This window comes from Phyllostomus hastatus, unplaced genomic scaffold (assembly GCF_019186645.2).
Source record: "Phyllostomus hastatus isolate PE091 unplaced genomic scaffold, TTU_PhHast_1.1 phas_scaffold_21, whole genome shotgun sequence".
NCBI classification, from domain to species: domain Eukaryota; kingdom Metazoa; phylum Chordata; class Mammalia; order Chiroptera; family Phyllostomidae; genus Phyllostomus; species Phyllostomus hastatus.
Window position 1 is genome coordinate 49,166,359 of NW_025334017.1, and position 9,231 is coordinate 49,175,589.

General features: G+C 66.2%; 2 protein-coding genes across 4 annotated transcripts; one reads left to right on the forward strand and one right to left on the reverse strand.

Annotated features, from left to right (window-relative positions):
• Positions 1-19: 19 nt before the first annotated feature.
• Positions 20-3,023, reverse strand: FBXL6 (F-box and leucine rich repeat protein 6). Of its 3 annotated transcripts, none has more exons than XM_045860904.1 (9): positions 2,597-3,023; positions 2,183-2,341; positions 1,967-2,030; positions 1,540-1,671; positions 1,358-1,465; positions 1,241-1,273; positions 860-1,091; positions 525-771; positions 20-240 (listed from the first exon to the last, which is right to left on the reverse strand). In XM_045860904.1, exons 1-9 carry the CDS (start codon positions 3,007-3,009, stop codon positions 90-92), a joined length of 1,539 nt encoding a protein of 512 aa, XP_045716860.1. In that variant the 5' UTR covers positions 3,010-3,023; the 3' UTR covers positions 20-89. The 3 variants fall into 3 exon arrangements, with proteins under 3 accessions (XP_045716860.1, XP_045716859.1, XP_045716858.1); XM_045860903.1 differs by having other exon boundaries at positions 860-1,109; XM_045860902.1 differs by having other exon boundaries at positions 1,160-1,273.
• A 489-nt stretch (positions 3,024-3,512) lies between these two features.
• Positions 3,513-9,231, forward strand: SLC52A2 (solute carrier family 52 member 2). The gene is made up of 5 exons (XM_045860923.1): positions 3,513-3,654; positions 3,784-4,009; positions 4,117-4,987; positions 5,082-5,205; positions 5,308-9,231. Exons 2-5 carry the CDS (start codon positions 3,880-3,882, stop codon positions 5,518-5,520), a joined length of 1,338 nt encoding a protein of 445 aa, XP_045716879.1. The 5' UTR covers positions 3,513-3,654; positions 3,784-3,879; the 3' UTR covers positions 5,521-9,231.

The following is a 9,231-nucleotide window of genomic DNA, read 5'->3' on the forward strand; positions in this document are numbered from 1 at the left end:
ACCCCAAGGACCACACAGAGTTCTTAGAAACGTTTATTGTAACAAAATGTTCCAATATCCAAAACTGGAAGGGTGTAGAGCCAGGCTGCCTAGCTGGGGGAGGCAGGGCTGGTGAGCAGCTGCTCCAGGCACCGCTGGACGTCCTCTGGGCCCCGGTAGGCCCGCTTCAGACCCCGTGGGAGGCAGCGGCAGGACTCCAGGTTGAGGAACCGCAAGCCCGGGCAGCTGCTGATCACAGAGCTGTGGGGCAGGGTAGGCCGTGGGGTGAGCCACCGGCCCCCAGGAGACCCAGGCCCCGGCAGGACCGGGCCAGGCTGGGGAGCCCCCTCTGCCCGTGTGCCACAGCTGGTTCTGCCACCCTAGCCCCCAAGGTCCAGCTCCAGTCCCCTTGGTGTCCCCTGGGCTGACCCCCAGCAGAGGCCTGACCCGTATGCGCTCCCCTTTGGACCCCTGGAGCTGGCAAGCCAGGCAGGATGGGGAGCGCGTCATACTGGCTCCAAGGGACCAGGGGAGAGGGTGCTGACCTGACCGTGCTTGGTGTGACCCGAGTGCCCCTGAGGTTGAGGGAGCACAGAGCTGGCTGTGAGCCCCCAGGGGTGCCTGAGAAGGCAGCCAGGGCCTGCTCCAAGTCCTTCTCGCTGAAGCCCTGGCCACTTAAGTCCAGTTCCCGCAGAGTGTGGGCCCACTTCTCAGTCAACAGGGGGCTGCCCTCCTTGGCTAGAGTCAGCCGGTCAGACATGCCGTACAGGCCCAGATAAAGCTGCTCCAGCTCTGGAGATGAGAGGGGTGGGGATGAGCTGTGGGGTGGGCAAGGGTCCCTGAGTCACCCCTGCCCTGCCACCACCCAGGGAGAGCTGACCCCGACACGGCAGGTCACGCAGGCCAGCAGGTGTGATTCGGGCACAGCCGCGGAGATCCAGAAGGCGCAGGTTAGGGGAGCTGTGCAGCAGGCGTCCCAAGGCCTCGTCGCTCACGAAGTTGCAGGTGGGGCCAGCGAGGCAGAGCTCCTCGAGGCTGGGGAAGCCTGGGCCGGGAGTCGCCGCTCGCCCAGGAGGTTTGGGCAGCCACACCAGATTCAGCAGCCGCAGCACCTGGGAGCAAGGCCCAGGCTGCAGGTGGGGAGAGGGGTGACAGGGGGCAGAGGTGGGGTGTCAGGTACCTGCAGCTGGGGGCAGGCTCTCTGCAAGGCCTCCACGGGCAGCTGGAGGGGAGTGTTGTTTCGGTTGATGCCCGTGCTCACCTCAAGGAGCTGGAGCTGGGGGCAGCAGCTGCTCTGCAGAGGTGGGGGTGAAGCGGGTCGGTGGCCTGGCAGTCCCTGGTTCTGCACCCGCTCTGCTCCTGCCTGTCACCAACCTACCAGCAGTGCACCCAAGATGGCTGTTGTCTGGGAGCTGCAGGTCAGCCACAGCTTGCGCATACGGGGCCCCACCTCCTCCAAGAAGCTCACCACGGCCGTGGACTCCACCTGGGGACCCAGCACAGGGTTACCTGTCACCTTGGCTTGGGCTTCCTCGGGGCCCCTGGGAACGCAGGGCTCACCATGGAATGCTGTATGTCCAGGCTGTGGAGCTGAGGACAGGCTCTGGCCAGCCCAGTCAAAGTGTCAGGGGTCACACCGTGGCAGTCAGAAAGCTTGAGGAAGGTGAGCCGAGGACAGGACTCGCTTACAAGCTGTCGGAGACAAAGGTCCAGTGGAACTGGGGGAGGGCAGGCTATGGTGATAAGGAAAGAAACCAGGGGCTGGTGCCACTCTATTGCCTCAGCTCTGACTTCCTTTCTGTCCATGCCGGGCCCACCTGGGGCTCCTACTTCCAGCATCTCCCTGGTGGAGGAGACAAGAAAGGAGAACCAGGCAGGTGTCCCCATGGAACAGTGGTGGGCCCTGCAGTGCCTGACCCAGTCCCTGGGAATAACAAGCAAGCCCAAAGTGTGACAGCTGAGGTGCAGGGAAGCCGTGAGTACTCACCTTCAACACAGCATGTACCTGGGACTTCCAGTGGATGAGCGTCAGCCTCTGGAGCTGCGAGAACCTGCAGGAACGGCAGAAGCAATTCCGCACAGTGTCCCCATGCTGTCTTCTTCTGGGTCCTCCCCACCCGTCACCTTGGTGCAGGAAGGGGCCTGGGACTTTCCACACAACACAGGTGCAGTAAGGGGATAAAGAAAAGAGGGGACGCCTCACCGATTGGGCATAAACCACTCCAGGGAAGCAAGGAGCTTCTTCTCAGCCTTGGCCCCCGCTTTAGTAGGGCGGCCGGCCAGTGGTGGCGACAGGGTGACGGTGTGCCAGAGAGCAGGCTGGGAGGCCGCCTCGTGCCAGCGGCGGCACACACGTGCAGCCCTGGAAGAAAAGCTCTGCTGAAGGGCAGGGCCTTTTGTGGTCGATGCCACCCCCCGGACGCCGCAGCTCTTACAAAGCTGAGGGCGTTTCAGCTCAAAGTCGAGCGCCTGGGGCTCCAAATGGATTCCCGAAGAGGCTGTGCTCTCTGGTATGCGTGTGGACGCGCTCACGCTCAGACGTCCCCGCCTCCGCCACCCGCTGGATAGCAACAGGTCAGCCAGAGCCAGGCCGCTGCGCTCGATGGGTCCGGGGTACCTGCCGAGGAAGGGCACAGGCCCATCGGCCGCCACCAGCAACCCGAAAATCTGCAACAGGATTTCCAAAGGGATGCGGTCGCCCCAGCCCGGGTCGGGCCCTTGCTGAGGCGCGGGTGTAGGAGCCGGAGCAGGTGCGGGTGCGGATTTCGGCTTGGCCTTGGCCGCCGTGGCGCGGGACCCAGGCAACCGCAGCCGCTGAGCGCGGCGGGCGGCGCGCCTGTGCGCGCGGGCGCGGGCGGGCCCCGAGCCGGGCAGCACCAGCAGCATGCTGTCCGACTGCAGCAGGTGGTACCCGGAGCCGCTCGGCGCCAGCCGGTCCCACCACCAGTCCTCGGCCGAACGGGCCCGCACCCCAGCCGGCGGCGCGCCCCGGACTCGGCGCCGGGCCCGCCGCGCCACTCCGGGCGCCATCCCAGGAGCCAGACCCAGGGGAGCGGAAGGGGCGGGGCCGGAGGGCGGGGCTGGCCCCTCCCCGCAGACTCAGCACCCGCTTCCGGGCACGGGACTTCCGGCGGTGGATGTTGAGCGTGCCGGCCAGCGAGTGCGAGTTCTTTCTCTGTCCCGACCACACACCCCGCTCTCACCGGCTCTGGGCTGGAGCCACGGCCTTGGGCCGGAGGCGGCGCCCTCGCCGCGTGGCCTGCCGGCCTGCCTCCGACCCGGGGAGCACCCGGGCGCTGCACCGGGGGCGCGGGGACTCCGTCGCCCCGGGCTGCTGTCCACCGCCCACCCGACGCAGCGAGGGCGTCCTCGCTTCGGCTACATCCCTTCAAAGCCCCACCGGTCTCCCGCCTCCTGGGTCTCGCCCAAGCTCCTCCAGACTCCCAGGTGGGCGCGGAAGACGCAGAGGCACGTGTGGCGCCCGCCTGAGGGGTACCCCTGCCACGGAGTCCTTGTCTCCGTGTCTGTTTTGGGGTGAGGCTGGCGGCAGTCTCGACAATCAGACCCGAAGCCAGCTCCCTCGTTACCATCCTTCCTGGGGGGCCGCCGCGGCAGTTTGGACCCAGCTTTTTGCTTCTCCACCTTGCCGTGTCGTGGTCCTGACAGCGGGGACAGGTACTACGTCGTATATTTGGGCCCCTCCTCCCCACCCCCGTCCTTCCCGGGTCTTGGCTGTCTGGCCTTCTCCTGACTCCTGCGTCTCTTCCTTGTGCTTTCTTCCGCCTGCGCGTCTGTATCCTTCAGGCTAGAAACGCTCTTCAGTTTCCAGAAGAGCGGAAGCGCCTTCTCTGGACCTAGGTGGGGACCCAGCCCTGTCCTGGGGGTTCCAGCCTTGGCTGGATGGCCGCGCCTCCGCTGGGCCGTCTGGTGTTGACCCACCTGTTGGTAGCCCTCTTCGGCATGGGCTCCTGGGCTGCCGTCAACGGGATCTGGGTGGAGCTGCCGGTGGTGGTGAAAGACCTCCCTGAGGGTGAGTGAGAGTGCACCGGCAAGTGAGGGCAGGCCAGCTCCACCCCAGGGAGGGCTGCCGCAGTCTTGTCCCTTAGCCTCTGAGGTGGCCTCCTCCCTTCCCTGCAGGTTGGAGCCTCCCCTCCTACCTCTCTGTGCTCGTGGCGCTGGGGAACCTGGGCCTGCTGGCGGTGACTCTGTGGAGACGGCTGGCCCCGGGCAAGGGCGAGCAGGCGCCCATCCAGGTGGTGCAGGTGTTGAGTGTGGTGGGCACCGCGCTGCTAGCGCCTCTGTGGCAGCAGGTGGCACCGGTGGCGGGGCAAGACCACTCGGTGGCCTTCCTGACACTGACCTTTCTGCTGGCACTGGCCTGCTGTGCCTCGAACGTCACTTTCCTGCCCTTCCTGAGCCACCTGCCGCCCCCCTTCCTGCGGTCCTTCTTTCTGGGCCAGGGCCTGAGTGCCCTGCTGCCCTGCGTGCTGGCCCTGGCGCAGGGTGTGGGCCGCCTCGAGTGCCCGCCGGCCCCCATCAACGGCACTCCTGGGCCTCCCCACAACTTCCCAGAGCGTTTTCCCGCCAGCACCTTCTTCTGGATACTGGCTGCCCTCCTGGTCACGTCGGCCGCCGCCTTCCAGGGTCTCCTGCTGCTGTTGCCGTTACCACCGTCCACACCCACGGGGGGCCCGGGGCCCGGCCTGCAGGTGGGAGGAGCCCCAGGAGTGGAGGACGAGGAGGAGGCCTTGCCACTGCAGGAGCCACCTTTCCAGGTGGCGGCCAGCACCCCTGGCCCAGACCCGGAGGCCCATCGGCTGCTCTCGGCCCACAGTGTCTGCCTGCTGGGCCTGCTGGCCGTCACCAACGCGCTGACCAATGGCGTGTTGCCTGCTGTGCAGAGCTTCTCCTGCCTGCCCTACGGACGCCTGGCCTACCACCTGGCCGCAGTTCTGGGCAATGCCGCCAACCCCCTCGCCTGCTTCCTGGCTATGGGCGTGCTGTGCAGGTGCACAGGGGCCTGAAGCCACTCGGGCTGGGACTCAGGGACGGGGACCCGGTCCCGGGACAGCCGGCCCTGACTTTCTGCTTTTCCCCGGCAGGTCCTTGGCAGGGCTGGGCGGTCTCTCTCTGCTGGGCATGCTCTTTGGGGCCTACCTGATGGCGCTGGCGGTCCTGAGCCCCTGCCCGCCCCTCGTGGGCACTCCCGCAGGGCTGGTGCTCGTGGTGAGTACACTGGGGACCCCGAGGCAAGCAGGGTGGGGAGGGGGGTTGGCCACAGAGCTGGGGGCACCGCTCGCTCAGCCTGCTGCTGTGTCTGCCCCCCAGGTGCTGTCATGGGTGCTGTTCGTGGGACTGTTCTCATACGTGAAGGTGGCCGCCAGCTCCCTGCTGCATGGGGGCGGCCAGCCGGCACTGCTGGCAGCGGGCGTGGCCATCCAGGTCGGCTCCCTGCTCGGAGCGGTCGCCATGTTCCCTCCCACCAGCGTCTACCACGTGTTCCGCAGCGGGAAGGACTGTGTGGATCTCTGTGGACCCTAAACCCGGGCAGGTGGGGACTTCACTCCACCCTACCTGCCTTCAGGTGCACTGGCCGCTGCCCGGGGAGGCCCTCCCCATGCAGGGGCACCAGCACAGGCCCTGCACACTCCGCAGAGGGCCCTGGCACGTCCGGCCCGAGCAAGGTCCACACTGGGGCCGTGGGCAGGCCTGGAGCCGGGCCCCGGCCCGGGGTGGGCGTTGCGCAGTAAACACGTTTACCCCAGGACTCCCTCCTCTCGTGCAGATGGGGACGTCCCCGGAGCCTCCGCGGGGGTCTGGTGGTTCTGGAGGAGCCCCCCACACACACACACACTGTGCTGGTGGTTCCTGGGATTAGGCCCTCCGAGCCCAGGCCTCCTGCCTGCCGCCCACCCCTGATCATTGCCTCTCAGACCCGCCCCCCACCCGCCCCCTGAGAACTGCCCCGAGGGAGGGCAAAGGCCCACTTCTGGGCCAAGGACACACGCAGGCCTGGGCGGTCGGAGGCAGCATGGTGTCCACTCAGTGCCAGCCCATCCGGCATCTCCAGCTAAGTGGTAAGGCCCCCTCCCTCTGGGCCACTGCCCCACAGCCTCCTCCAGGCGTGTGCTGGGTCCAGCCAGCCAGGCCCAGTCGTCAGGCGGGGTGGCTGTCCCCGCTTTGTGACCTGAGCCTGGGTGTGGTCCTCCTCCCCTGCCGCTCTCTGGGGGTCCTGCCTGGGCCTGGCTGCCGCCTCCAGGCATTGGGAGGGGCTCGGCAAGTGGGACTGGGACTGCAGCGTAAGGTTCCAGCCAGTCTTGGGACCTTTCTTCTCAAGAGCACTGACCCCTTCCCTGAGCCTCCAGCCTCCGGTTTCTGGCTTTTTCCACGACCAGACTCCCACATGTCCCAGACCCTCTATTCAGACATCAGCTGCCCCTTCCTGAGCAGCTCGCACCGCCCTGGGACAGGCGGCTGCCTCTCTGTGCCAGCCACAGCACGTCCTGAGGGTGGGGGTGCTCTCCAGCCAGACTGAACACCGGAGCTGAGCCTCGGAGGTGTGCAGGTGGGGGCCGCCGTGGGGGGGGGGCGCAGTGAGGCCCCACAGGAATCGGGAAGTGAGCACTGCTGTCCCTGCCCCCAGCTCCTTCCCATGATTGTTCTGGTCCTTGACTCGGCCCGGCCCGTGTGGGGGCCTCTTCCTGTCATTCCTCTATACCCCCACCCCCACCCCACCCGCCTCGGCAGGACCGACAGAACATGAGGGAGTCCCCCATGGACTCAAGGGCAAGGCCTGCACACCTTGACCGCCAGAACTTCTGGTCCGGGGTTCCAGCAGCCCAGCCGTGAGGAGAGGCGGCCACCAGCCGGGCCCTAGTTCCTGGGGCCGCTGGGCCTGGCTGCTTGATTTGGGGATGGGGGCTTGGGGGCGGTGAGTGAAGATGCAGGGAGGAGGACGAGGCAGGGTGGGTGGCACGGCCCTGGGTGCGCCCTCCCCACACCCCTCATCAGCACGTCGCCCCCCTCCCCCACACGCATCACCCTGGGGCTGGAAGGGGGGTTGGAGGAAGCCGCTGCCCTTTGAAGTCTGCAGTGCCTCCCGGGCCTGAGAGCCACCCGGCACACCCTTCCCTCCGGTGGCTGCCCGGAGCCGGGCGCGAGGCCAGGGAGGCAGGACGGCCCACCATGCCAGGCCCCTCAGGGCTGGGCCCTGCCTGCAGGGCCTGTTGGGGTGCTTGAGCCTCCAGCTGGGCAGTAGGTGGCAGTTGCTCTGGCGCTCCCAGCTCTGCCCAAAGATCCTCTCAGTCTTGGGGCGAGGGCAGTTGAAGGTGACCTCGGAGGGAGGCCGTGGCCCAGGCAGGTCCTAAGGCAGCACGTTGTCCCCAGAGGGCAGGTCCGGGCAGCCACCACTCCCAGGTGTGGCCACCTCAGCTGGGCCCAAGCAGGGAGCGCCAGGCCGGGCTCTGGGCAAGGGGCTGAGGTGGGGCCTTCACCTTCCCAGGCCAGCGCTTCTCAGCCCAGAGCCCCCACAGGTATAGGTTCTGATGTGCTTGGAGCTGTAGTGGCCCCTGGATGACAGAATGGTCTAGTCCCCACATTTGCATCTGCTCAGAGCCCCACTACCTGACTTGGGGGCGTTTAAAGGGGCTCCCTCCCCGCCGTGGAATTCTAAGGGGCCTCCCAGCCTCCCTGAAACAGTAGTGTCGGGGTGGCTGGGTCCTTGCTCCTGACCATCAACGATTCCAGTATCTGCTGCTCTGGTCTCCGGGAGCCTGCTGCCCACTGCCCTGAGGTCACTTGGGCCTCTTCCAGCCCAGACACTGGCTTGAAGCATGTGGGATGCAGGGCTCTGCTCCATCTTCCCGCGCCTGGAGGACAGTCTGTCTTTCTTTTGGTGACTCCCCTGTCACACTCCCTGGGGTCCCTCCCTCTCCTGGCCCCCACCCCCGGCTCCCTAGCAGGATGCGTCCCTGACCTGCTCCACCTGCAAAGGAGAGTCCCCAGGGCCTCTGACCCCAGCCAGGCCAAGTGGGCCGCGGGCAGGACCTTCCTCAGCTGCACCACCCAGGCGGGGCTCCCGTGTGGTCTCTTGGGGCGTCCGGGGGGAGCGCTGTGATTCGATGAGAAGCTGCAGGCTGACCTCGAAACTCCGGTCCCTTTGCTCGGGCAGTGAAGACCAAGCTCACCGAGGAGGCCAGCTAAGGGGATCCCTGGGGGGCCACCCCATGGTGTCCCCATGGAAAGCCATGCTGCAGACACCCAGTCTCAGAAGGCCGTGGCAGACAAGGGAGGAGCGCCAAGTCTAGACGCCAGTCCCTGGGAAGGCCGCCAGCTGGTCACCCCCACGGCAGCCTTGGCTCAGACACCTGCGAGGAGATGAGGGTGGATCGGAACGTCTTCCGAGAGGGGCCTGATGGAGGAGAGTTCTGGCTGGGTCGACACTAACCATCCCGCCTCCCTGTGACATCGGTTGGCTCAGGGAGTGCGTCCCCTGCTGGCCTCCCTGGCACCCCAAGTGAGGTTCCCCTTCCTGGAGCTCCACAGGGTGGGGGTTCGTGCACCTGTCTGTCTGTGTCTGTGTGGCTGGAAGTTTCCATTCTGCCGCCCAGTGGAAGAGCTGAGTCACGCAGCAACACTGTGCTGACCGTTTCAAACCCTGCCGGACAGTTTTCCAGAGCGGTTGCACGACCCCACCCACACAGAGGGCTCCGGTTTCTCCCAGGGGGTCTTGCGGAGTGGGTGTCCCCTGCGGACAGCTCAGGGGCCGGCACTCCTCAGGCTTGTTCACAGGTGGTGACCACGAGGAGGGCAGCCAGCAGAGGCGCTGAGCCTTCCCCAGATCAGGGCTGCACCTGCAAAAGGGTGTGAATGCCAACGTTTCGGAAGCCACAGGCCCTGCAGGAAGTCCCTGGAGATTTGCTGGTGCCCCCCCCCCCCAAACTCCTGTGGTCCTTCGCCTGCCGTCTCTGCCGACAGGAGCGCAGGTTTCCCGCCGATCGTGTCCTTCGGGTGTTAGCTCAGCCCACCCCGACCAGTCCAGTTGGAACCCCGTCTCTTCCAGTCTGAGTTTCCAACCGTCCACATGTGACTCCCCATGAAGCTCCGTACAAACGGGGGTGTCTCTGTGGCCTCCACTCCTGACTCAGTTGATCGCCGTACTGATACCTTTCATGCAGTCTTAGATTTTCTGTGCGATGCCTTAGGATTATTTCATGTTGTATGTCATCATTTTTTTTCAATAAGTTTTCATAA

Bases quoted from the DNA above. Each gene is read 5' to 3' on its own strand.
- FBXL6 (XM_045860902.1), bottom strand. From the start codon at position 3,009: ATGGCGCCCGGAGTGGCGCGGCGGGCCCGGCGCCGAGTCCGGGGCGCG. The intron at 1,466-1,539 runs GTGAGCCCTGCG...CTGGGTCCCCAG, and splicing joins TGGACATACAGCATTCCATG to GTGGAGTCCACGGCCGTGGT. The intron at 1,274-1,357 runs GTAGGTTGGTGA...CCACCTCTGCAG, and splicing joins CCATCTTGGGTGCACTGCTG to AGCAGCTGCTGCCCCCAGCT.
- SLC52A2 (XM_045860923.1), top strand. From the start codon at position 3,880: ATGGCCGCGCCTCCGCTGGGCCGTCTGGTGTTGACCCACCTGTTGGTA. The intron at 4,010-4,116 runs GTGAGTGAGAGT...CCTTCCCTGCAG, and splicing joins GGTGAAAGACCTCCCTGAGG to GTTGGAGCCTCCCCTCCTAC. The intron at 4,988-5,081 runs GTGCACAGGGGC...TTTCCCCGGCAG, and splicing joins GCTATGGGCGTGCTGTGCAG to GTCCTTGGCAGGGCTGGGCG.